Source organism: Ostrinia nubilalis, chromosome Z (genome assembly GCF_963855985.1).
Source record: "Ostrinia nubilalis chromosome Z, ilOstNubi1.1, whole genome shotgun sequence".
Lineage (NCBI taxonomy): Eukaryota > Metazoa > Arthropoda > Insecta > Lepidoptera > Crambidae > Ostrinia > Ostrinia nubilalis.
In genome coordinates this window covers 10,137,975-10,165,856 of record NC_087119.1, presented here as the reverse complement: position 1 = coordinate 10,165,856, position 27,882 = coordinate 10,137,975, and the positions used below count along the sequence as shown (strand labels likewise).

Genomic DNA, 27,882 nt, shown 5'->3' with positions numbered 1-27,882 from the left:
GAGACGCGCGTGCGCTTTTTGCTCGTGGCTCAGCGGCCGGCGCAGGCACCGCACCGGGATCGATCCTTATTGTATTTTATTCTGTTCTTTGCGCTCGCTCTCGGCGATCGTCTCTCCGACACAACACTCATTTTTTCAAACGAGCCCGTTACATCTCCGTTTTTAAGCTATGCCAATATGATAACTCTACACCATAGCCCTCCGGCGAAGTTTTTTGATGTTTTGTTTTGTTCTGTGAACGTGTGTTTGAATAAATAGTTTTATTTACATAATTTATTGAATAATAAGTTACGGAAACCGGCAAACATTATGCATATCAATTATTTTGTGATTTTTATTTTTCTTTTCAATTTTATTTATCTTGCAAATGGAGCTGCGCCCGATTTAAAGGTAATAAGTTTTATTTTTATGCATGCAGTTATTGCTTTATAATTTGATATAAAAAGTCCCAATTTATTTTATGGGTTTGTGATTATTTCCAGCATTAAACAATAAACTAATTTCGTATCTACGTCATAATGATACTCAAGGGGTTAAAAACAATAAACATAAGTCTAACTACCTGTACCTGTCTAATGGTTGGAAGGCAATAAATATTTTTTTTTTATTTATACATAATCAATTGTGTTTCATTTTTATTTTTTTATCAAAATATTTTTTATCTAAGCAATTACAAACAAAAATTAGTTGATTATGATTATGTTGTAGAAAGTTACTTACATAATAATGTCTTTTTTTTAATGCACCGAGTTTACCCAGTTTGACTAATTTTAAATCTGAAGCATGTAGGTACTTAAGTACTCGCAGTTACGCAGTGTTACGGAGAACATACCTAATTAAAATTCAAATAAAAAAATAAAAATCCGATATATTTTATTTTATTACTGATTTATAAAAAAGGCTTTGTCCAGAAGGACAACTAGTAGAAACTTAAGCTATTTATTTTTCTACTTCTTTTTCTTCTATACGTTATCTCCTTCAGTTCCTAGTCGAGGAGGAATTTAGCAATAAGTATACCTTCCCCGATCTAAATCTAGCGTTAAGATAAGAGCTAGATTTTTTGAAGAAGTAAGTACCAACTTACATTTTGAAAAAAAGTTTACTCCTAACTATTTTAATGGTCCTACTTTTGGCTGCGCGAATTTGTACACTCTAGGCTACTATACCTATTATTTTGTATTAATTACAATTAATGACGAATTACTTACCTACACAATACTTAAGGTGGCTTGTAACTTACCTACTACCACTAACTGAATATTATACTCGTACATGAAAAGCACTAATGTAACAAAATATCAATGAAATATCATCATTGATCCAAACAGGTTTGCTCCCGCTAAAATCATACTTATCGATAATATCGTGATATTTAACCAACTAACCAAGAGGTAGTACCTACTTACTTAAAGTTTGCAATAAATTGAAAACATACAAATTCCTGAATCTTCCCTACATCACCGCCTTTCCAATTTTATCTCGAAGACCGTCCTCTCCCTAACTTATCAGGAAAAAATCGCTTCTTAGGAATAAGTCTGCCTAAATTGTAACATTTCAATTTGGTATTTCTGTAGAGTACCTATCTACTTATCTACTATCAACCTAATCTACATAGTACCAACAAGCGAAATCTCGTTTACATACCTACTGCCCAGTGCCCGTGCCCATCCCATGATACTTGTCTTTAAAACCGAACTCCGGCAATTTCAGCCTGAGATTTTTTTTCCTTTTCTATTCTGCTACTTGTCAATCTGTTTCCGTGAAACATCCAATCATCTGTCTGATTCCAATCCGGTTCTTGAGGCGTTCAGTAAGAGACTAGTCCAGTGAGTCATCTCTTCTTTCACTGCGTATCTTTTCGCTACGTTTTAAATGCCATGTCTCTTCAGTCTAGAAAAGTGGAGACTGCCAGTTTCAGCCGGAGATTAAAAAAAAAACATATGTCATATTATTGAATTTATGCCAACCATGCGGCCATGGACGAAAAAGACCAACATCTACCCGTAGGTAATGCATGTGGCAGCGTCCCCAACAAATCTCTGGAAATGCTGGAAAATGGCAACAACATTGTAGTGCATTGGGGCCTAAATTGCCACACATCGGAAAGGTAATAATAAATAATATGCCTTGTTCAAGTACTTACTTAAAACATTTGGCTACATACTGGTCATTTAAAAAACTGGTCTGGATATAGGAGGATAAAGGCAAATTTGAATATTTGGTCTTTGGTATTTGGCCCTGGGTGATCAAAGTGAACTCCAGTTAAATTATTATTTTAGTGTCCTTTGATCACCTACATACAAATCACAACTCCTCTGAATAGTCACATGTCCAATTGTTATACTTACAAAGGACAATGTTCGTTCTCCATACATTGTTCGCCTAAGAACCAACAATTTTGACATATTACTACCCGAAAGCGAAATAATACGATTCTGTGTGTAAGAACAATGATTCCTGATGGACACTTGCCATAAAATTAATGATTAAGAATATGAAATCACAGCGATTTTATAATATGTCGTTTATGACAACATGGCGTCTAATGTATTGTGTGAATGTATGAATACCGATTCGCGAAAAATGTTTTGTATTGTCGTCACGCCGAGTCGCAGCCAAATAGTATAAAATAATAGAACAAGTTTTAGAAATACAACTCGGCATTCCACTTTTATAATATGCCCACATATTGCACGTAAATAAACAACATGAATCGTAGGTTGTTTCCACCCTTGTCATCTGACACATGAAATAAACTCCTATTGTATTATAGATATCGAAGCCGAATCGTATATAATAATAGAATGGGTTTTGGAGATCACTCGGGGTTCCACTTTTATAAAATACCTACATATTGCATAAAAATAACACGAATCATGAGTTTTCTTTTCACCATTTACATCTGACACGAGATAACAAACTCCTATCTCCATGACTACCGTCGTAGTCTATGCCAAAGACTACAATATTTTAAGCAAGAAGTTTCAAACCTTAGCGGCTACGGTAACCCCTGGGCCACATACATCGTGATAACATTCGGTTGACACTGGAACGAAGTCTTGCGATTATGCAAAAAAGCATCGTTTTCTAGTGCGGCTATATCACGTTCAACCGGGGTTTTAATTCGACTAAAGTCCTGACTAAAGACTGGAAGAAAATACGCCGCATTGTATGAGCACTTCGTGTTCGTTAAAGCGGCTTCAGATCTAGAGCCCACATAGTTTTCTTTCCAATAATATCCGCAAGTAGCGCTGCATGATCTTTACAACAAAAACGGCAATAGTTATTAAGGTGCCAAAATTATATGATTACTTTGGCACGGTATTATACACGTTCGAAGATTTGTCATTTTCATTCATTTCATCATCATCATCATCATTTCAGCCACAGGACGTCCACTACTGAACATAGGCCTCCCCCAATGACTTCCACATCGCACGGTTGGTAGCGGCCTGCATCCAGCGCCTTCCCGCTACCTTTATCAGGTCGTCGGTCCACCTTGTGGTGGGTTGACATTGCAGAAAATGACTTTTGATAGGTTCATCATAGAAATCGGCGGGGATATCCTCACGGAGGAAGTTCGTAAAAGGGCGGAACAAGATCTTATAATAATGCAAGGCCGAAGCTGTAACGCGCGTGCTCCTACGTGTAATCCGGCGAGTATGCAATAAATAGTAATGTCTGGTAAATAGTGGTAATACGTATCGTTCGTTCGTTTCAGCCGAAAAGACGTCCACTGCTGGACAAAGGCCTCCCCCAAGGATTTCCACGAAGACCGATCCTGCACCGCTCGCATACAGGCACCTCCCGCGACCTTCACCAGATCGTCGGTCCACCTAGTGGGAGGCCTGCCCACGCTACGTCTTTCGGCTCGTGGTCGCCACTCAAGAACTTTCCTGCCCCAGCGGCCATCAGCTCTACGAGCTATGTGCCCCGCCCCGTCTATGTCTATATGCGCTACGATTACAGGGTATCATTTTGCATAGTCGCAAGACTTCACTCCGCTGCTGTCAAATCAATGTCGCATAATGTTATCGCAATGTGTGTGGCCCTTGGCCAAAACACAGAAGCCTATGCGAAGAAAGAGCACTTGAATGACAATGAAAATCAGGGTTACCATTTTATAAGATCTCCTCACTATTGAGGGTAACAAAGTAACATTAATAATCTAGCCATTAATTACATTTATTACCTATACGAGAAAGTAAAGCAACATGCGGTTTTATTTTAATTTGTAAAATATTTGTAACAGTTTGTTCCAAGTTTAGATTTACAACAGTATTGCTGTTTCAGCTGTCACTGTGAAGCTTTGGGAAAATAAATAAATACAAAAAATATTAACATAAATATTTATTTAAGTTTTTATGTTCATTATCATAATATGCCAATTTAAGTTACACTGTGTGACAGTCTTTGACACTAAACAAACTCTTCAGCTTAATAATACCTACCTACAGGGCGTTTTTATAGTTACTCTTGCTGATGAAACAAGAAGGGTTGATTCTACTACTGAAATACAACTACTTTTCTTACAGGACCAATATCAAATTCTCAAAAAAATTCACATCCTCGTGATGGTGATAATTTCTATGGAGAGGTTTTTTTTTTTATATTCGGTCTCTTGGGATAAGTTATTCCATTTGAGCAGTAGAATTAATCCTTTTTATTTGATCACATATAAAAATAACACAAGTGTGTGTGTTTAGGAAAACTTCTTCTTTGGTATGGTATCACTACGGAGTTATAATGTCGGCAACTCTGTATCACTGACTTGTAACTTTCAAACAGTATGAGTAATAAGGGCACCACATTGGTTTTCTTTCTGAAAAAAGGCTTTCACTTTTAGTACTAACCCTTTAGCACTATTTCATTGAAATAAAAATACAATAAACGCACAGAAGACTGAAATTGAGTCAACTGACGTGACATTTATAATTTGTTGACATTATGACAGTTTGACAAGACTAGGGATTGAAAAAGTTTTAATTGAAAAAGTAAAATGACAATTTATTAAAACGATTCACAAGGATATAATCGATTAAAAATATTTATAAAATGTTCTGATACTTGCCTGTAGCGATTATCCAATCCTGGTTTCTACTGAAAAACTACTTCGTGGCAAGATTTTAATAAAATAATAAAATCTTTATCTTCTCTTTCACAATCTATAAAAGTTCATTTGGTCTATTATTAATGTGCTATGAATGAGGGTTTTCGCGATTGAAAAATCCGCGAGATGGCAAAACGTAGACGCGAGGTCCAAATGCTGCATGATTGGTGGATATCTGTCAATGTCATGTCAAAAATAACCAATCATGCAGCATTTGGACCTCACGTCTACGTATTGCCATCTGGCGGATTTTTCAATCGCGAAAACCCTCATTGGCATAGATTATGAGAGACTGGCAACTATACTAGGTTGATGTATGTTTCTCACACTTCAACTGGCATTGGATTCAACATCGGATTCTGACACTTTTACAGTTATGATACCATGAATATCAGTTTATGGTCCTAATTATTTTTATTTTATTTACGACCTTCGACCAGTTGGACACTTTAGATAGCTTCTTGTAATAGTGTCAATATCTTTTTAGCTTTTAACGCAAATCTAGTCTTCAAAGCAGTTTAATCGATTTATTTTATTTTCAAAATCGATATTTTATTGTCTATGATGGCCGCAGGAACATCACTATACATGGACTCCCAGCAATAAAGTACGGTAATGCCTCGTACAGATTTTATCGGCAAAAATTATGGAACTTGATAGGTTTTAGACCATGCCACGCACCAAAACGTCCGGAAGTTGTAATAGTATTATAGAATAAACGTTAAAAGACTTATTTATTTAATTTTTCAATGCTTAAGTGTCCATTAGAACGAAAGGGTGCTTAATGTATTAAAAAAAATAGAAAATAATTATGATGGGTTAATGTTTTTGGGCGGTTTTTTAGGCGGTTTCTGACAATGTCCCATTTTTGATTTTTTCTAAAAACCGCAACAAACAATTAATTGGACATGTATGTGACTATTCAGAGGTATAATTTATTTATAGGTGATCAAAGGACACTAAAATAATAATTTAACTGAAGTCCACTTTGATCACCCAGATCGTATCCGTGGGTGATCAAAGAACACTAAATTGTCGCTGGAAGTCCACTTTGATCACCTGGGTCATCAAAGCCAGGTGATCAAAGTGGAATAGACCGAATATTTTAATATCGTTCTACAGTATTTCATTGGCAATGCAAGCGGAACTTTAAGTATACTAACATTATCAAAGACTTGGTATTATCTATTTGATTTATTGATCAAACAACTTCGGGTTAGTCATTTGGTGCTTATCCTCTGATGTCTGATACAACAATTTACCATTCCAATATTGATCTAACCTTCAAATATTGTGAATAATTTTTCTTCGCTTTTATTTTGATTTTATGCCTGCCACTCTCAAGTGATTATCGCGTTTTCCAGAGGATATGAAGATTTATCATACCAATCATGCATAAGTATAGGTACGATGCTTTAATTATAAAATAATTTCTCATATAGAAATATTCATTTCACTAAGAGAAAACTTGCATCTAACGACAGGCAATGCATAGGCTCTCGATCGGCTACGAATTGAATTTAAATGCATTACTCGTATTAAAATACAATCGAGCTCGTTTATAAGGGAAAATAATCATAAGCAAAGGATTTAAAGTCTCCTCAAGTGCATAAAACGCCTTTTGAATAGTTCAAGGTATCTGGATAAAAGCTATTTTGCAATTTCTGTCATTTACATAGCTTCGACACTAAACCACCTGACTTTATTAAACACCGTTAAGCTTCAAAATCATTAATTATTTTCAATAAAACCTAGCGCTAGTTTAATTACCTAGAATTCTAGATGAATACATTTAAACACATGGACACCATAAAAAACCACTCCGCTCATGCCGCATGACTTGGCCGCATCTGTTTGTAATTAAGACAAATCAAAGGACTAAAATGCAGATTTATGGATTTGCTTTTAAAAGAGTGATACTTGATAGAGTCAAAAGATTTTGCTACTTTTTGACGTGATTGAGAATCGAATTGATGTTCATTTCGAAGGCCTGCTGTGGTTAGACTTAAGACTACTGATTAAAATGCTGATAAAATGGCACTACTTAGGTATTCTTCTGCCACTTCTTCTCAATGGCAGGGCATAATAATATGATGTCCCGAAAACCTCTTCCTTCCTAGGTTGCCCTACCTCCTGGTAGGGCAATCTATTTTTGGAACTTGACTAAAGTGCCATAGAGGCCTGGGCTGCGATGCGAGCCGCGATGAGCTTTTATCGATTTTACGCGATAAGTCAATTTGTCATCTAAAATCATTGATACGATTTTGTCACGGCGCGCATCCTAGCTCGGCTGAAAAGGGCCTACATACAAAGGTTTTTTTTACATTTTAATTGAAAATGTTGTGTTGAACAGGCCACCTCACAAAACAATGGGACGTGCTACATCCGCGTGTCGACCTGCGAAGCCAATGTGGCCAGCAACAAGAGGCCGGTCTGCGGGACTGACGGCAGGACGTACGCCTCGCGGTGTGCGCTGCTGAAGGTGCAGTGCGCAGGCGAACCCGTGACGATCGCGCACAAAGGGGCTTGTGTTGGTAAGTGCTATACAGGCTGTTGATATCAATCCTCACCATATTTATTTAGGTAATCTAAAGACTTATTATATAAACGCATTTTCCACAAAAAAAATGGAATGAAAGTGGAATTTTTAGCAAATTTTTCTGTGGCTCGCAATATTGCAATACGTTTACACTGCGGCACCATAGAGCTACGCGTATCTCTTGCATATCACGTCGGATAGCCTACTGAAGGAAGCCACGTAAAGTAGTTAATGTAAATAGGTATTTTTCTTTGACTAACTAAAGTTAAAGTTCGTTTTAAATTTTTTTACTGATTTGTGATCAGAATAAGCTATACTTAATTAACTCCCTAAATATGGCGAGGATTGAAATCAACACCCTGCCTGTATACTGTATTATTGGATACGGATCGTATTTGCTATGAAAATGGTTGACTAGCGAATAAGAAGAATGATAGCCAGTCCCTCTGTGGTTGAGGATTCCGGGTAAAGTTCACTTCCCTTAGGCCTTATCATCACTTTCCATCGGGTGATACAGGTCAGGAGCTTCCCCGTTGTGGATAAAAAAAAAGAACAACAAAGGGGGTCTTACAATTAGTGTTTTATAATTAGGAAAGCTCGTGCACATCGGATTTAAAAAAGGCCTGCATCCAGGAATTGTGGTCTTTTCTTTGATCGACAAAATTACCTAATTGACTATCATTATGATATAATTTTAAAATGTGTACAGTTGCAATTACACATAATAATAATAAGGAATTCTCGTAGGTAACTATAACAAACTTATTAAACTGTTGACATGTTCTAATTGGTTTCAACGGAAAACACCACTGAACTGTCATCTTAGATATTATCGTAAAGTACAGCGAAGATATCTCGACATAAGGAAATGTAGCGATGACTTACACAATGAAATACTGTTCCAGAAGACTGGTGTTAATAATGAAACACATCTTTGTCCATGCGTAGCCTTGTGATCGGCGAATCCACATGTCTGCAGCTACTTTGCCCTTAGTAACAAGTGCGAGTTATTTACGAGATAGATCTATCTGATTGGCCATTCTTTGATTTCCATTCATTGACGTTTTATTGAGTCTATTGCCCTATGCAGCCAAGCCGGCAACTAGGTACGTACATTTATACTTACTCTACCCCTTTCTTCCATTTTATTTATAGGAACTAAGCCTAAAGCACTTTTCACGATTAAATTATGCGAATTATAAGCATTCCATTTATCTCCCATAACAAGAATAATAGCTTCTTCCGACATTCTAAAGGGCCTACTACCTAATCTTCGCTCATATCTATTCGTGCTGCTACGCAAAAACAACTCTGGTGGTCCGTTATTATGAGTGATATAAATGACTCCGTGACTAATTTTATAAATGCAGTCGACAAAACTAGCTTTGTATCATAAATACTTGTGACACTGATGAATGATTTATGGCCTTCTGGTCAATTGACGTGCATGATTGCGCCGCTCTCAACGCCTGGATGGGTTGGCTCTGGCTTCCCTGTATAATGAAACAAAATAAAAACTATTAAAAAGTACTCATTAAAATTAAGCTCCTCTAATTATATTTGATACAAGTCGACGATTAATTTCGTAGCGGATCCAACGACAGTTCAAATTTGCCCGAGAGACTTTAACTTTACTGATTGGATTTTTTGTGGTTAACGCTATGGGTCCTGGCTACAGCGATATAAAAAGACTGGCCCTCCCCTTTTCTCTCTTTAAACTAATACTTTTTGACGAGCTGGTAAAAAGCCTTGGGGGGATTTCCACAAGACCGGCCCAACGCAGCCCGCATCCAGGCGTTTCCTGTACCCTAATCAGGTCATTGATCTACCGAACTTTTAGTTACATTTGCTTCCGATTCTCAACATTGACAACGAATGGAAGAACTCTTAGTTACATTCGCTTCTGACAACATTGACAAGTAACTTGGAACTCTTCGTCACCAGAAGGCCCATCCTCGTGTGTCTTCGCGTTGCGTTACGCGTTGAACGCGCCAGCCGACCGGCGGGCACCCTTCGTGCCCAGGTGCCGGGCTGACGGAACCTACGCGGCTGTGCAGTGCGCCCCTGCCGGCGCTGCAGCCGGCTGCTGGTGCGTCTCCCCTGATGGGAAACCCCTTCCGTACACCGTCGTCAGGAATGGACGGCCGGACTGCACTAGAACTGGTAAGAAAACACACTTGTCTACTTTCAGTTTATGACGCCAGAGGTAAATATCTGCTACGTATCCATGAATGGTCAGTAACTTGAGAATGTGTCAAGGTATCTTGTGTGGATGTTCCAAGAAGTATAACTGAAACTGAATGAGAAAAGACAGAGCAGTCAACAATAAAGCTCGTATCCATCTCTGTGCTGGATTCCTGCTGGAGTGGTTAATTCCAACTACGAGTAGTAGCGTAGATAATATTTATCTACTTACTCTAAATTGCCTTTTGCATTTGACTTGCTATTCACATAAAAGGGTGGGCAAATAATGATGATGATGTCCTGCTGATTCTAGAATGTTTTCTGGTTTGCACGTTAGCTTAATGTTCCTGCTTAGTTCAACGCTTCACACTTATGGGAATGATACGAACACAAACAGCATCCCGAAACCTATTAATTCAGAATGTTCAAATATACTTTATTCCCTGAAGTTTACATGCTTGTTTACAATTTAGGTCAGTTTATTTACAAACAGAATCGTTGCATTGACACGAATATTTTGTATTGATGTTTTGCTTGCTATAAGCTGCGACTTCTACGCAAGGGCGAACAATAGCTGTACCTACTTCTTGTGTCAGAATAAAGCGTACATCATCCTAAAGGAAGATTTTAGAATACAAATACAATAAAAACAGCCATTAATGAGTCATGATGCGCAATACTTTATTATAATGTTTTTAAAAAGCGGGTGCTTCATCTTTCGCACCCGGATTCGAACATCTGCTTTACCTAACTCGAGGTGTAAATAACTGAAAATACTTTAGACTTCGTTTGTAAACAGTGGTACCAGATGAAATCTGATGTTTACGTTTATCCTAGAGGCGGCCAATGAGCATCATTACTCAGAGCAGAAGTACTTACATAGATATATATTTGAGTACCTCGTACATGCTAGCGAAATTTTACGATGCAACGTCTTCATCTAGCCAAAAGTACCTACTCGTTTCTCGTGCCTTAAAATACTGTGAACATTTAAAAAGGTCTAGAAGATTCCTATTGACTTGAAGACCCAAAGATTTAAGAAATCATTTTTGGCCTATCTAAAAAGTTACGATTAGAGAATAACTTTTACTATCTCTCCAACTCTACAGTTTGAAAGTCCATAAAACGCAGTTAAAGAATACTGAGGAAAACCCGGGGCAAAGTTAAACTGTCATTGGACCTTCAATGTGATTAATCTTACACTGATATAAAGCCACATGGCTCCCGAGTGAGTCATAATGTTAGACAAGTAGATAGTAAATCATTTGCTTTGTATAGGTACTCGTAAGATAGAGCAATAGGTTATTTATAATGTTATGGTCCTAGGATTTCAGATAAATCACTACGTTTTACGAATACACACTTGTTTTTTTTATTAAAAACAAGAATTTCGAAAAATAGGCAACGGGTACAAATAAAAGTTTCTCTACCACATTCGATATATTACTGGAAACCAGACTTTTACACTTTTGGGGCTTGCGCGAAAAATGTTTACTAAAATTGTTTACGCAAATCATCAGAAGCAGAGCTTTTGGTGAGAGAGAGTGTGTGTGTAAAGTACTAACTCTCGTTTGTCTTCAACGAGTAGTCCTAAAGTAATTAATTTACATACTTACATTCAATTAACAATACTGTAGTACTATCTGGTTTGGCAATATGTATGTACTTCGGCGAATCATCTTAGCCCATGACTAATGGACAAACCTGTCGCACATAATAAGGAAAATTATCCTGATCATTAATTGAGTAATTAAATTAAAAAAAATAGACAATAATTCAAGACAAAAAAATGCACACCACAGTCTGCAAGCTAACGGTAAAAAAATATCGAAAGTAACAAATTTTCAGATAGAAGAAATATCGGTTTCAGGATACTTGTTTGGCCCAGCCAGCTGCTTAAATAGTACTTATAACAGAAAGGGAACTATGAGTTTGTTTAGCTATCACCGTATTTTTCCTCCTTTTCCTCTGCTAGCTCTTACTCGTATGTTTCCTATATTGGCCTCTTAGATTGACTTCCATGGGCTTATTAAGGTGGAATAAGTTCACCTGGTGATATCCCGCATCGCTAGTGCACGTCACCACTAGGAACTAGGAACGGGGTCCAAATCTGTTCCCGTATGCGCAATGCATGTAAACAAGAGGGTCAGGGGCCCGCGGAGGCGGAAGGCGGCAATCTAACCTGTTTACTAGACAGGTGCCTATTATCGAATCAGACGACATTGATGCCAGCATGCTCCAATAGCTTTGGTCCCGAATGTCCTGGTCTAGAGTAACAGGGAATATTGAAGCGAAAACAAACAGGTGTGATTTATAAAGAGTAAACGATTGTTTTCAGATTAAAAGAAAAAGATTAAATTGAAAAGTAGAGTTTCATTATTCAGGTTTAGTAAGATATTTGCACTTGACAGACTTAGTAAGATGCCATCAATTTAATCTCCCTTCTGCAGAGTTCCTTTGAAATTATTTATGTTTCAGTAACATTATCGCCTGAAATTGTGATTTTCACAGTGTAAATAAGTAGGTACAGCTCTTCAATAAAGCAAGATGCAATATCGTAGTGTAGTGTAACGACAGTCTTACCTGTCTAACGATACGACCACCATCGTAAGTTTTGGTAACAAAGACCTTATCAGCAATTCTACGGCTTTCCTCGCGGCCATAATGTGGGTCAATGCAGCCATTTGTACAGTGGATGTTTCCACTTGGTAACAATACTATGCCTGTTGCACTGCATCGGTTCCGTTACCGCCATTGTTCTGGGGCGCGGACCAGGTCACCCTGCAGACGAAGGGTCGACCTACGCAGGGCGTTGCCCTGGCCTAATCATGTGCTTCCTCAAAACCACGCTACTTCATCTCCACTAACACTCCATTTATTTGGGTTATCGTTCATCAGATCAATTGGAACTTTTAACTTCCACAATTTCAGACTCATCAACATTAAACACCCAGACCGCTTTAATGTAAGTATTTTTGCGCAAGTGTTTACTATAGTTTTTCTTTGCAGTAAGTAGCACTGCGAGTTAAACATCGTCATGATGAATCATCGTGTTCTTAAAACTCTATCTAAATAAAGTCTAGACGCAGGAAATTCTCGCCTGATTAATACTGCAAAAATTTCGATAGACTTGTTCGAATTTTTCGATCGTAGCATGAATCAGTTCGAAATAGGGTGTTTGCTTAGTAAGGACGAGGTTTTGTTTATAAAAATAAACCCAGGTAGGCTGACTGAAAGTCATTGAGTTTTTTGGTCTTGACCCTGCATTTAAATATGTCAAACGAAGTTAATTAAAAATGATTTATGTTAAGTGCAACATGAGTATTTTGATTTGAATCTTAGGTAAATAGGGCCTATTATTTTAAACCTAAATGTGCATAAATTATATTTTTAATTATCATTATTATGACCTGCGGTTGCGAATGCAAATATCGCACGCATCGACTTCACATTGCACCGGTAGAGATTAGAATGTCGCTCTATATTACAAGCCTTTAATTAGTTTCTGGTTCTACTGTCTGTCTGCTGGTAATCAAATCTTGCATTTGAACCGGAGCTCGTATGTAACTTGAACGACAACGCAATAAGTATCTTGGTGACAAAGTGGTCGTTTAAAAGAGTCCAAAGGTAAAACATGCTTTAAAAAGCCACAATAATCTTAACTTGACTTAAAACTTAACTTGTTTAACTTTGATAAAGTCGTTTTTTGTGTTTGCAAAAGCATAACAAATGAAATCACAAATTGACATCGAACCAAGAATAGCCTAACCATATTCACTTAGCATTCCAGTTGGGTGCCCACATCGTCCGTCGCATTAGTAATGTACCTACAAATGTAGGTAGGTACCGTAACTGGGAATATGAAATGGCGCCATTGAACTAACCTTCTTGGAATAAGCTAGTTACTTTTTAATATTGACTTTATAGGCAGCCATGCACCTGATCCTTGCATTGTATGGCGATTGTTTCAACTCTCCAATGACTCAGATTCAATAGAGTTTGAGTAACTTCCATTAACGATGTTTGTTGGGTCGGATTACGCAAAAGGATATTGAATAAATGGGCCAATTATATCCTAAAGGTAAATCTAAGAAAACTATTTTTTTTAGAAAATCTGAAATACTTTGACTATTCGAGTTTTTGAAGCATTTACATTATCAGCAGTGAATTAACAAGCTTTGCAACGACCAAGAGGAAGCTTTTAAAAATTTATCTTACATACAGAAAATTAAGCTGCCTTATCACAGGTCTATCTCCCTCCATGTAGAGCTACGGTATAAATTAGAAAAGGCTTATTATAACTTTAATTATGCTTGCACTTAACTAGCATAAATCCATTTGGTTAACATATTAAAATCAACAGACGGTAATTGAAAATCGTGTACGGCTCTCGGATATCAATAGTTAATTCATCTTGTGACACAGCCAGCTGACGCACGCACATTGCGTACCAACTTGATGGGCCAGCCCTTCATAGGCTGTGCAAAAATGCTCAGACGCAGGTTTTTTGGACAAATCATATGGTTGGTAGCCTCAGAAATTTAATGCAAAGGACTCTCAAACAAGAGCTGCCGTACACGCGACCCAGTTTCACCTGTATTCAGGACAGAACTGCCAAGCAAATAAGGCCGAAATCCCCAGAGCATATGAGGATAATAACCGGCAAGTAGCTTCACACATGACTTCCCGTATTTTCCTATGTTGCGTCATGGGCCTGTATGCACACAGCCTTAGGTACTCCGGCGCCTGCGACCAATCAAGCATTTATGGCCACTCGTGGTGACCCGCTTGCATGGAATCTGCTACACTCTCTTTAATTACATTTTGACGTCTTGGCATGGTATAACTAGGGACTAATTGGACTTCCCATTTATAGACTGGACTACATAAATCTTTCAATGATATGATAATATATTAAACGAAAAATCGAACTAGGTCTCGTATTGCGTAGGCACAACTACGTGTAAGTTACCCATGTTGTGGCTTGGGGCGATCAAACACATGAAAGTCGAAAGCTATTACGACAATATTTTGTATGATCGTGTTGTTTTGCCAATGGGAATCGCATCGAGCGATTTCAATAGTGTCGGAAATAATCTATTATGTTGACGTTCATAAAATATGGATAGAGTCAGTGAATCCGAATGCTATATTCACACTTTGTCAGCCGTGGAATACGATACGAAACGAGACGATCCTTTGGGTGCGTATGAGACGGTTTCTAAGAACCAGCGGTGCGTCTCAGACTGCTCGACGCCGGAACACAATGGGCCCGTGTTTTTTTGTTTCTGTTAAAAGCAAAGAGAACCCGTCTCAGCCATCGGGTGATAGAAAAAACGTTCCAGACATCATCCGAGCGCTTTGTTGGCCGATCTTCCCGCGCCTTTGAAGTTTTATATTTAGCCCGTATACCTGTGCTACGGCTTTAATGAAGTCGTTAAAAAAGAGTTAAAAGAACGAGCAGCATTTGTAATCGCCTGTTTATTAGCGTTGTTACAGTTAACTTGCTGATCGCAAATTAGCCGGACAAAACAACGTGTCTTGTAGATCTACTCAGCTCTACCACTGCTTACATGAATACAGAGAAGGATTAAGTTATTCAAAATGTTTATTGGAACTAGTGTATCAGACTCATATTCCTCGAAGAGATTACGGAAAGATAAGACGCGTGATATTAATGTGGTATTTTATTTAACCACTGGATATACTTCAGTAAATAATACGGTTGGTTTCTCCTGGTTCGTTTACTCCTATGAACTTTTTACCTATCATTTTCAATTAGTAAACCAAGGTTTGAGAAGTTCTTAATTGGTTATAGAAGTGCAAAAGTGTTATAATTGCAAATCACACTGCCCATTAAGGTTTCTTTAACGCGGACCATCCTGGGCAATTTCTCTTGAAAGTTCGTTCACGCTTTTAGTGCGTATCATCATAGTGAGACAGGTAACACCCTCGACAGGCGCCAAAGCGTCTGGGTACGAGTGACCAAACGTTAATCGTTTTAAAGCAAACCGAAACGAATCTTCATCTCGCCATAAAACGTTGTGTGCGTACTTAACGGCTTATTTCATTTTAAACTGGAAACTTTATTGTAATAATAATAAATATGACGGCGATATTTTTAACCTTTAATCGACTCCAGATGACTTTTTAACTGCATTCGATTAAATATTTTATTGGACAAATTAAGTGGTAATTAATGGGCATTACATTAATGGCATTAGTGATTTTATTATGCGATGTGTTTTTTTTGTTGTGGGTGACCTTGGTCGTAGTTAGGTGTTCTGTGGTGGGTTTTATCTACTGCATCGGCTAAATGGTTAGTACTAAATCGCTGCGGATACCTAGGTAGACCGCGTCGCGATCGTTACCGGTTTTTGTATCGGCTAATGGTGCTGTGTGCATCACTTTTGGACCGGTTGGGCAGACGGACGCCCGCACCCCCCGCGCCCTGCAGGACAAGAGCCATAGCGTAGCTAGTGACAGTAGTCGAAAACCCTAAAATGTAGAGCTCTAACCTAAAACACTACAATGGATGGACTTGCTAAATTCGTGAAAAAATAATTTCCTTCGGTTTGTTACTAATTCGCATTCAGTACCTATAGCTCAAAGGCTCGTAACGTAAAGATAGGTAAAGTAAACACAGATTTGTGACATAATTTTATAAAAGGTTAAAATATGCCACATCAAACTCAAGTTAACTAATCCTATCATCTACTTAGATACTTCTGCTTTCTGAGAGATCATATAGCTTGAACATTAAAACCTGCATTCACAAAGAACTGCACTATATCACCATCTGATCTTAAATACTCTGTGACGGCATTCTGTGAAAATAAATCTCAACCGACACGCACACTACCTCGCGTCGAACATAATTTACGAAGACACCCGTGATATGCATCCAATACGAAGGTAATGAGCGTGTTAACTCCCTAATTAGAAGCCTGCACTCAAGCTCAACACTAATTACTCTAATAAATAGCCATTTAACAATAACTGTTAATACACTATTTATTCTGAATAACGCTGTTAAAACGTCGAGTGGGTGTTTTATGTGATAATTTGTATAGATGATGGATGGAGTGGACCAGTCCCCCTACGGTTTGCATAAGCTATGTAAAGGCTTATCAAACAATGAACACTCATTTGCGTTATTTGTTAAGTGTGAGTGTTAATATTTGCTGCGCGTTTTACTGCACAAATTGAATTAAGTAATAGCAAGTTAAGAACTTAAGAGCTACGTGGCTAAACAATAGGGTATATTTTTTACTCGTACATTTAATATTTTTAATTCATGTAGAGCTCTTAGATATTGGTAGATTAAGTAACACCATCTGTTATAGCTCGCTTATTAAGTTAACTGGAATTCCCAAACATGAAAGAGCATGTTGATAAAATCAGACGCGGCTCCGATTCTGCATCTGAGCCACTGAGCTCTTTGTTTACTTATCAGTAAATCAAAACTTATAATGTGATTTTAAATTTGCAGGTAAATCCCACACAAGACGGCGTTCCTCGGTACGAGGTCAACGGAATAAAAGAAGTGAGTAACCATAACCGTCCTTTTAGTTAATAAAACTTAGAACGCGGAACAGATACCTCGGTCACCTGATACCTCGAGTTTATTGTGTCTGTAAAATAGCGAGACATGTCGCGGGACGTTAAGAGACTGTTACGTTACGATCCATTACGGAGCTCCGAGTCGGCCATAAACGGTGTTCTGTCCGATTGTTCGCTGATAAAATCGGCACAAAGATACTCGAGATTCGTGCCGTACTAGCTATCTATCGATCATGAAAGTTAGCCAACTTTCGCCGCGTCGATCCCGGAAACGCGAATGTTTGCTATCCATATTGAATGTCCCCGTCCTTAGAGCGTGTTTCGAACAGGCGGCTAACCTCGTTTTGTTACTATGATGCAGATCGGTAATCCTGTTTCGAGCATCAATCAAATAGATTAGACAGGCAAACAGCGTGGTGTGCTAAATTATACTAGGCTTTTAATGTCCTGAACCGAATAATTCTAGCAATTAAACCAGGTTAGAAACTGAAGGAACTCTATCCACAATCTATCGTTAGAAATATTTTTGCTTGGCAAATCACCTTCTACTTAGATACCCTCCACTTTGTAGTATAAGGAGCCACTTAGGAATGAATTCTACATTCTACATATCACACGCAGGTTGTACCAGAACTGATCGCGCCTTGTTCAACGGGAACCTGATAAAGATCTTCAGCGGGGAGTACGAGCGGGCGAGGCCTGGCACCACCGGATCCGAACCGAGGGAAGTCGCCGACTGGAAGTTCCGAGAGCTAGACCGGGACAAGAGTGATGCCCTGCAGAAGTCCGAGTATAGAGGCCTGAGGCGTCTCATCAAAAAGGTTGGTTCTTAATCCTTAGAAGAAATGCACTCTTCTACGAAATGTTCGGGAAAGATGTGGCTGATTGAAAAAAGGTGCATTCAATTCCTTCGATATCTTTTTCACGTCCACTCAGGTCACTACATCCCTATTTATACATAACACATTGACTTTAGAAACTTAACATAGCCAACATTATAGACAACGGTGCTGCTTATATCCCTTTGTCTAACTTGAGCTATCTACGACTACGGCTAAAAAGTGAAACGACCGTCTAAAAATAGATTTTACTTAGCGCCTTCGTCTCACACGTTTCAGCGGAATCTTATAATAGATGCAAAGAATAGATGCGTATTTCTGTAAAGATCAAACACTACGCTCTCGCGCCATAATGTTGAGTCGAAAGATGAGGATTCGGTTCTATTCGTTCATCCACAGCTGAAATACAATCCTCTAAGTATATTCGAGTATTCTTCTCCAGCTGTTGGAGAAGTATAAGCACACAGATGGCTCATCACTTCACGTCAATTCACTTATAAAGTCATCAATTGGTCCGCACTGCGGCAAATGCAACCCTTTTCAACCTAGAGAAAAATATTTTTCATTGCTTTTGAAAGTTATGTTATTTCAGTAAAGTTCAAAGTGGTGGCATCAATTCTGCCACTACCATGGCAGCACCAAAAATGAATTTTTGCAGAAACTATTCAGCCAATTTATTTTAATCGTGACTAACCAACCTAGTGGTAGGGTTAATACTGGGACGTGTAAAAGTGCTTTTTTAAAGTCTATTTACAGAAATAAATGAGTTTTATGAGTTTTAACCATAACCGGTGTTTTTGTATGGAGTTTTAAAGACTTTTGACGTTTGTTAAAGTTAAAGTAAGATGGTGCAACCCAGCCTTAAGTGTGTTTCATAGTAGTGACCTCACCAGGTAGTGAAGCCGAAGCGCTGCGCCCGCGCTTGGGCGCGCGGCTGCGACGGCGACGGCGACGGGGAGATCGCGCACGAGGAGTGGGTCGCTTGCTTGTTGGCTACCCCCGAGCCGCCTGCACCGGACTGTGAGTACCTTGATAATCCGATGCTAACCTGCAAGCAACGCACACCTAACTCATAACATAACTTTCGTTTTTAACTATCGATTTGATCTAATGTACAACTTTGGACTGCTGCAAGAGAAACCTTGAATGATGACACACGTTGCACACATCACTATTTGTCCTAATAATATTATTGTGGTCACCTCATCATAATACTAGCGGATTAGACGGCTATTTTAAAATACTTAACCACCAACTCTACCAAAGATAAGCTCTGGGCTTTGTAAAGTCGGTCACAAAAACATACTTTAGAATGCTATTCGAATAAAAATAAATTATACCTACTCGTGCTAGGATACCTACCTACACAGATAACTTTTAGTACTTCTATTATTCGATCTACAGAGGGTATAGAGATATAAATATAGAGTCAAACAATTGCTTGAGATTATTATCTTCCGCGACGGTAACCGTACAATGCGATGTTGTGCGAGTGACCTAAAAGATGCATTAATCGAACGGCGAACATGCGCCTATGCACAATGAACACTGAAAGTAGGATATTATGTACATACCTACCTACCTAATGTCATGCACAAAACTTGGTGTACCTACATAATCAACAAGAACAATAGCCAAGTAAGTACAATCTATCTTGTGACTGACTGACTTTTATCCATCAAAGTTTGGACTTGAAAGTCAAACGCCCATGGATAGTATCTAATTAATAGTTTCTTTGTCTCTAGAAAAGGACTATGTAAGTACGATAGTGTCTTCCGCGACAAATGAAACGTCTACCCAAGGAGCCCGTGATCTGATAATAAACAAAATGATAGACGAATCTTGTGAGCATGCTTTTAGCACGGCGCTGAAGACAAGATGGGAAGATTTATTTAAAAATGTTTATTCTCTGAATACGTGTTCCACTTAACGAAGGCGGAACACAGACGCTAATACGTTTAGTAAGTTGTCAAACTCGAAATAGAATTCCGAGATCAATAACATAGCTAAATTAAATAGGTACAGATAATATCTGGTATAACGGTTAGGCACATTTCACTTTCGTCTTGGCTTGTCGTGTGAGCACTACGTTGATGTTTAATTTGCATGCTAATATAAAATGCTAAAGTGTGTGCAAACATAATAATAATATATAGTCTCTCTCCGTTTCTTCATGTCGTTGAACGCAGACGAGGACAGCGGTCCCGAAGCGGAGCCCGACTATAACGAGGAAGAACCGCCGCCAGACCCCAGCGCAGGTGACTTTCTATTCTTCATTCGACTATTATTGGGCCTATATATTATTATTAACTAATACCAAAAACGTGCATTTTGATACTCACTAACACTTTAATATCCTCTGTCTCCTAAATTTTCTAACAGCGCACTCATCGAGACAGAAAAGAGTGGACACGTTATTATCATTTCTCTATTGAATGCGAGGTTGCGAGGTTTCAGTTTTATGAACTAATTTATGTTTGCTATTAAATCCACATCATTGCTGATTGGTTGAGAACTGGACGCGTTTTTAGAGGGTAATCTAATTAGGAATGTGAACGCAACTTTTAATACCTACCAACATGTTCCATATTTTTAGGTAGAGTCAATAAAATAGACTTGTTATAGAAATCTATTTTTACAAGGCTATTGCTCTCATGGACAAAATTACCTATTCATATTCATAAGTAGAACATCCTGTAGAACTGCGTCCGGCGTTCAATCGGTCACCCTGTATAGCCACTAATCAGCTCGCTGCAAAAATAACCTCATATTATGTCAAGAAACTGCTTCACAAGCACATTAATGCAGGCTGACGTTTTATTTTATAGGCTAATGAACGGCAAATTCCTTGAATTTCTATTCAAGTCAATATTCATGATGCCGTACCTATATGGAGTTGATTTTAATTATCATCTCATCTGTCAGTAGGTACGTCCTGGAACCAGCTGGTCTTAGTCTTTTTTCAAGGCCGTTGAAATCCGATGGAGACTGGATCCATTGTAACGCCACTTGCCATCTAATGCTACTTGTAGATAGAGATAGCGCTCTTTGGCTCTACCTTCGGGTCGATACTGCTCAGAGTGCATACAAAATTGGTTTATGCACATGAATGTAACTGTAACATACCTAATACTTCCTATAAATCTACTACGAGTAGGTAGTAGTCCGAGACATTCGGTTACACCTAACCTTTTCTGCCTCAAATTAATAATTTAATTCCTGTTGGTGGAGGGAATAAGGTCATAACCATCATCGTGGTGTTAATAATTTCTTTTTATCACAGTGTTGCCAGGCATCATGAGGAACTCTTTCGCCCCGGACGGACCTGACGCGGAGGCGAGGCGCGAAGACGAAGTCAACGACTGCATCACCGACCGCCAGGCTGTTTTGGATGAACAGGTGCCAATAAACGATGCTAGTATATCTTGGAATGGCATGTGGTAAAGGCGATCTAAATTGTCAGCTTTTGCTCATTCAAACCTAAGTTTGATTAACTGATTTTCAACTAAATATGAAAGTACTAACCGTAATGTAACTGTTTGTGGAAGTACCCACCTTGGTGCGGACGCTACAAATTAGCTAACTTTGCCTACCTCTTTCTCTTCTGAAACTGGGTGCCTGTTTGTGGTTCCCTACTACCATCAGGCACCCAGTCAGTCAACATAACAAAAAATGATGTTTAAAGTAGAGCACGAGCGTGTGCAAGTGACCAAACCTATACCTACCGATTTCAAGTTAAGTAGGTACAGGATTTTATGGAGAAGTTGGTTAATACTTTTTATGGATGGTGCGAATGAGAATATTTGTAAAGGACTGACATAAACCTAACCCAGCAACACTACAATGTAACTACTAGGTACTACCTACCTATGTACTTCTAGTGGCTGATGCGTGATTTGATGTTATGCTATGCTATCCCCTCTTCCATTTATTTGCAGGTGGTTTTAGTGTCTTGTGTTTATGTCCTTTGACTAAGCGAATGTTTACTGTTGCCTAGCGATTGTATTTATGTAATAGCACTTTAATGGTTCACACTTAACTTGTTTGTTGGGACGTAACAAAATACAACAAAATAAACGTTTATATCCTTAAGAAGGAAATGAGTGTGCTGAAAGATTTAATTACGTGTAGAGCAAATCTTTTGTTGTGTAATGATGTGTATTGCCTTATTTATAACAGTAACTAAATGTTAATATTGACGAAGGTATTCTTGACCACCAGAAAGCGGGCGGAGCGGTTCTCTACGTGCCGGAATGTACTGGTGACGGCCGGTACGCCCGTGCCCAGTGCTACCGGTCCACTGGCTACTGCTGGTGCGTCCACCAGGACACTGGGAAGCCGATCCCGGGGTCTTCGGTGAAGGACCGCAGGCCGGACTGCGATGCCACACCGCAACACGTCAGCCCCATGAGAGGTGAGCTTTAGTAGAAGAAAAGTAAGGATGTTCAGATGGTCGAGCGTAAAGAGATTCTAAATACACTCAACATCAAATAAGCCGCACCTTCCGCGACGCGAACTTTAAAGATTTTCTTCTGACACAGTCATGGTGCCCCAACAATATTGGTGTTATTTGAAAGCCCAATAAATATCCTTACAGAAAAACACATTTAATTTTTTAATAAATGATTAACATATACCATAATGTGACTTGAAAACAGACCTCACTTTGGGCTCACCTCTGGGATCAATTAGACCAATTTTTATGGTTATAAAACCAAATAATGATCTCACGTGTCCTCTTTTACAGATGGATAACGATTAAGCCCAACTTAACAGTTTTATAGCCATAAAAGTTGGCTCAAGCGTAACTACCTATTTTTTGAAGAAGTGGCTCTGGATCCTCCTACAGACACATTTTTGGGGTAAAAACCTTTCCTTTTATGAAATGAAGATTAGACCTAGGCTTTTAAATGGTGCCAATATTGTTGGGAAGTGGGGATGCATAAGTTTGAGAAGTGCTTGTTGCGGGAGGTGCGATTTATTTGATGCCGAGTGTAGTTACATAGGGACGGAATAATAAGTAGTCTGTTCAGGCGCCTAAGAATATACGCGCAGCCATCTGCTTCTGCACTTAGCCATAGATTTAATGCATCGCTTACCTTCCTTGTTGTGTGCATAAGTAAGTTCTCCAACCATTCTATCCATGAGTCAGGATAGAATAACCGTCACCGTATTCTATGTACACTTAACCATCAGTAAAACCAGAGTGTGAAACCCAACCAAATGCTAAATTAGTCTCTCTACTTAGCTGTCATTACACACGCAACAAAATAAATCAAACAAAGGAGAAGGTGTAGCTCGAAGCTGAGGATAGAATATGAGCATATTTTTTCACTGCCGCTGAAACAGCAGTAAGTTTCCCAGTAAACAAGCAACAAGTGACAAAACTATGTCTGTGGAACCGTGGGTAGTGTAAGAATCGATGAGTGGGTCAAACAACAGTGTCAGATGTCACAGTGTCAGATTTTGCATACCTGTTGCGCATTCTTGTCCGTTCAGCTACCAGGCTCTCATAAACACCGAGGACTGTGTTTGACATTTACTCCGTTTATGATGAACTTTAAGGCTTTGTAATAGGGGTTGAAATATTGGTGCTCCCGAAAGTTATGGATCAATAACGCGAATGAAGGGGTTCCTATGCCCCTGACCAATCAGAAACGACAAGGGCGGGGACAAGTGACAAACAAGTGACTAACAGGTGGTTGACACGTGGTTTGGGCATAAATGCGCATGTGTCAACGCCGGGGGTAGTGGCAAAAGCCTAAAAAAGTACCAGGGCCGCATGAAATGTGAGGAGTTATTTTGCTTGGTGATTCTGTCAGCACCCTCTATCTGATGATTTGATAACTTCGTTGTCAGCAAAGCAATTGCACGAAGGTTCGCTATTTATTGTTTCGCTTTAGGTTAAAATTGACGAATAATCGGAAGGTTTTAGTACGTTCATGGGGCGCTTCGGTAGCTGTCAGCCGGCAGTACAGTCAAGATAAATACTTGTTACACTTATTAGTACCATGTAGCTTAGATAAGTAAGGGTGGATTCGACCAAACAAGAGTAAATATTAATCTCAGAATAAATCGTCAGTTTTGACATATTTTCTATACTGAAACTGTCAATGTGCCATGGCAGTTATACGAGGAGTTATTCTCGGAAAAAAGATTGGTCGAATCGGGCCTAAGTCACATTTTGTAAATAGATAGATTAGGTATTTTATTTGCAGTCAGAAACTAAGTAAGAAAGCTTCTAAATTATTTGTTTCGAAGGTGTTCTGTCTTTCTAGAGGACATAAAATAGTAGGTAACAAGGTTAGTAAAAATTCGCATTTTATGTATGAGAATTGAGATTTGACGACAGTCAAGAAAACTTCGAACTCCTCCTATGTTCTTCTGATTGAATTTCGTTGCGGGTCCCATTTCAGCTTAACTTTCCCCCGCAAGTTTAACTTTTACTGGTTGGGTTTTTATTGGCGGCCAAGCTGTAGATCCTGGCTACACTGGAGTTGCATTGATCGATCCGTTAATCGTTATTTTCACCCGGAAAATATTTTTCATTTTGTTATTTTTTCATTGAGAATATTGTATTATTCGATGCTTACTGTACTTTTGACACAAGGCTCCCACTGCCCCTTACCATCGCCTACGTAATCAATTCATCCGAACTTTTGACCAATCAGCAACCACCTTTAAAAGGTAGTCGCTTGGTCTAACCACCAATGGGCATGTGCATCCGTCATAGGTGGTGGAAAATGCCTACAAAAGTACCAGGACCACATGAGACTTGAGGAGTCATTTAGTAATTTTGAGCTTTAGAGCCATGCCATCTAGCTAACGACTTGTTAACTGCGATGTTAACGTAACACCAATTTGCTTTAAATAACAATGCAAGAGCATGCTATTTCAAAAGCATTGCTTTTTAAGCATCCATAAAAACAAAAAATTGACTTAGTCAAGTTGGATTTCAGGTATTTTTTAATTAAAAATAAAAGCTGTTCTAAAGAAATTACAATTGTAGGCTCCGATCGATATTTTGAACAACAAAATACAGAAACGAAGTACTACTATTTATAAAAGTTTGAATTATTTCTTCATTGATTAGTTTTTTAAACTCTTAATTTTGAACTTGTTGAGTGTTGTTGTAAAATAGACGTTTACGGCATTTGTTTTAATCAAAAGATCTGACTAAAATATTATATACCTACCTACCTACATCATGATAGGCATACACTCTGAAGTAATTTTATTATAAGTGATAATATTTAATATTTTTCAGGATGTCCTGAAAAGACGAAGTTTCTACGCGACCTGCGGAGTTTTTTCACTACCAAGATGACAGCTTCTACCAACGGAACAGGCCCAGGGTGAGAACATGCTTAATAGGGATGTTTCCTGGGTCAAAAAGCAAGAGTTTTAATTAGTCCGTCAGTTAACTTATCAAAAAATACTCTACACGTATTTTTCACTTTTTCAAAGTAATGAAAATTTAAAGAGAAAAAGCGCGCCAAAGTTCATAAGAAGAGGCCCGTGACGTCAATGCTTGCATAAAAGTGCCGCACGTTGTGACGTCGTGCGGAACTTCAACGCACCATAACGATGTAATTATTTGTTAGATTGACAAATAAAAATATATGTGTCCAATATTTTTTGATATTAAACATGACGGACTAAAAACATTTTTTTAGGAAACTAGCCTATTATGACACTCATCATATTAGTGATTGTGATTTATGTGGGACAAGCCAAGCAAAAATCTATTAAATAGTTAGTGATACAGATGCGAAGGAATGATTTGTGTACCCTGCTGTTTCCAAGGCATAGTGGAACCCATTTTAACATTTTGTTTAAAAAATCTACCCATACTGTGGCAATTGCCAATTTGGTCTAAATTATTGATATCGCTAACTCACCTCGTTAAAAATAAAAACAAGATCCTCTGTAGTTGTACTTGCCGCTTCTATCTCCGATCTGATCCGTCATTCCATCAGATGCAACCCAACTTCTCCATTCTTGGTAAAAACTGACTCCTTAATATCATCCTCAGGGAAATGGTGAAATGGGGTGCCTCAATCGAAGAGCAGGCTGCAACATGGACCTTCGTGATGCTAGACAAGGACAAAAACAAGGCTCTGGAGAGGCGGGAGTGGAAAGCCTTCCACCAGCTCATATCCAACGTGGACCAGTTGAGGCGCTGCGGCCGCAAGCTGCCACGATACTGCGACGTGAACCACGACACCAAGATCAGCATCACAGAGTGGATGGCTTGTTTGGAGGTCACGCAGGCTGCACAGGGGCACACGAGTAAGTAGTTTTCATTCGTCATGGCTTTGTGCGGTATAATGATTTATCCAGCGATTTGAAAAGGGTAAACATCACCAATCAATTAACTTTGGACAGCGCAAAACGCAGTTTTAGTAGACATTTGTATGGCAATGCAAACTTATGACGTCACTCATTTGGCAACTAGGAATTAAATTGATTCTTGAAAATTAATAAGTGGTGTCAACTACCCAATTTTATTATTGATTTTGATATGATGATGATTGATAATTAACAGATTTCGGTATTACTGAATCGATACCAGTCAATGAGGAAATTTAAAATGTGTCAATAAAGTAAACTCACTTTTCGACCTTATTGATATTATGTATATTATTATCTAACTTGTATTGTGTATTTTTTAAAGCTGAAGCGACGAAGCCGCCAACCAATCCAAGAAGGAAAGGCCCCAACCCGCTAGAATCAATCCTAAAGGCTGACGATTAACCAGTGCATCTAGACAGTATAACACTCGTAATAGATATTGATTCGATTGATGAAAATCGAATGTTACATTGTCTACAGGCACAGTTCTCTACCAAAATGACTTGAACAAAAACTTAATATACGTGCCAGTGTTAGTGTTTACGAATGGTAGTGAATGTGTATATTAAAAGATTGTGTGACACTTAATGATTTATCATCAACATACTGATGTTTTATTGAGTATCTATAAGATTCTCGCATTTCTCGGAGAAGTATTGGCTTAGTATTTGCTAATCGACCATCCGGGCTTACTAGTCTTAGGCCCTTTTCACACGTCCCGGTTGCCGGCTAACCGGCGCCGGGTATCCGGTGGTGAAGTGTATGGGCATGGTACGTAGCTTTCACATGTTCCGGCGTAATTAATCCGGCATGCCCATACACTTCACCACCGGGTACCCGGCGCCGGATAGCCGGCAACCGGGACATGTGAAAAGGGCCTTACGCTGTATCTCATTTATAACTTTAGGGCAACTTCTTATTTCTGTGTTTTAATTTTGGCATAGAATTCTTTAAATATTACTATGATAAAAATATTTACCTGAAATGTTTGTTTAATGTTCTATTTTACATTAAAATAAAATTATCTGTAATACTTTACCATTTGTTCGACAACAAATTCATGATCGGTCCTAAACCGTGATTGTTCTTGAATATAATGTATATTTTATGTGATTTGAATAGTGTATTCTTGAGGACATATTTCTGCTCTCTTTAATCAACAATTTTTTTGATTTTTATGACCTGTACAAGAGTAACATTCGCTGTGTAAGCCAATCATTGTACGTTAGATCAAATAAATGGTTTTGCAAAAGCTAGTGACACGTTAATAATGTATGTTTTGCATTTATATG

The 27,882-nt window shown here is 38.5% G+C and overlaps 1 protein-coding gene across 3 annotated transcripts; it reads left to right on the top strand.

Annotated features, from left to right (window-relative positions):
- The first annotated feature begins 13 nt into the window (after positions 1-13).
- LOC135086608 (SPARC-related modular calcium-binding protein 1) lies at positions 14-27,287 on the top strand. Of its 3 annotated transcripts, none has more exons than XM_063981359.1 (12): positions 14-390; positions 7,464-7,644; positions 9,594-9,812; positions 17,326-17,379; positions 18,018-18,217; positions 19,129-19,255; positions 20,425-20,493; positions 21,519-21,634; positions 22,457-22,649; positions 25,503-25,590; positions 26,271-26,527; positions 26,913-27,287. In XM_063981359.1, the coding sequence occupies exons 1-12, from the start codon at positions 310-312 to the stop codon at positions 26,990-26,992; spliced, it is 1,665 nt and encodes a 554-aa protein (XP_063837429.1). In that variant the 5' UTR covers positions 14-309; the 3' UTR covers positions 26,993-27,287. The 3 variants fall into 3 exon arrangements, with proteins under 3 accessions (XP_063837429.1, XP_063837427.1, XP_063837430.1); XM_063981357.1 differs by having other exon boundaries at positions 20,392-20,493; XM_063981360.1 differs by lacking the exon at positions 20,425-20,493.
- The last annotated feature ends 595 nt before the right edge of the window (positions 27,288-27,882 follow it).

Coding starts and splice junctions, on each gene's coding strand:
- LOC135086608 (XM_063981357.1), top strand. CDS start 310: ATGCATATCAATTATTTTGTGATTTTTATTTTTCTTTTCAATTTTATT. Junction 7,645..9,593: donor GCACAAAGGGGCTTGTGTTG/GTAAGTGCTATA, acceptor CTTCGTCACCAG/AAGGCCCATCCTCGTGTGTC. Junction 22,650..25,502: donor ACACGTCAGCCCCATGAGAG/GTGAGCTTTAGT, acceptor AATATTTTTCAG/GATGTCCTGAAAAGACGAAG.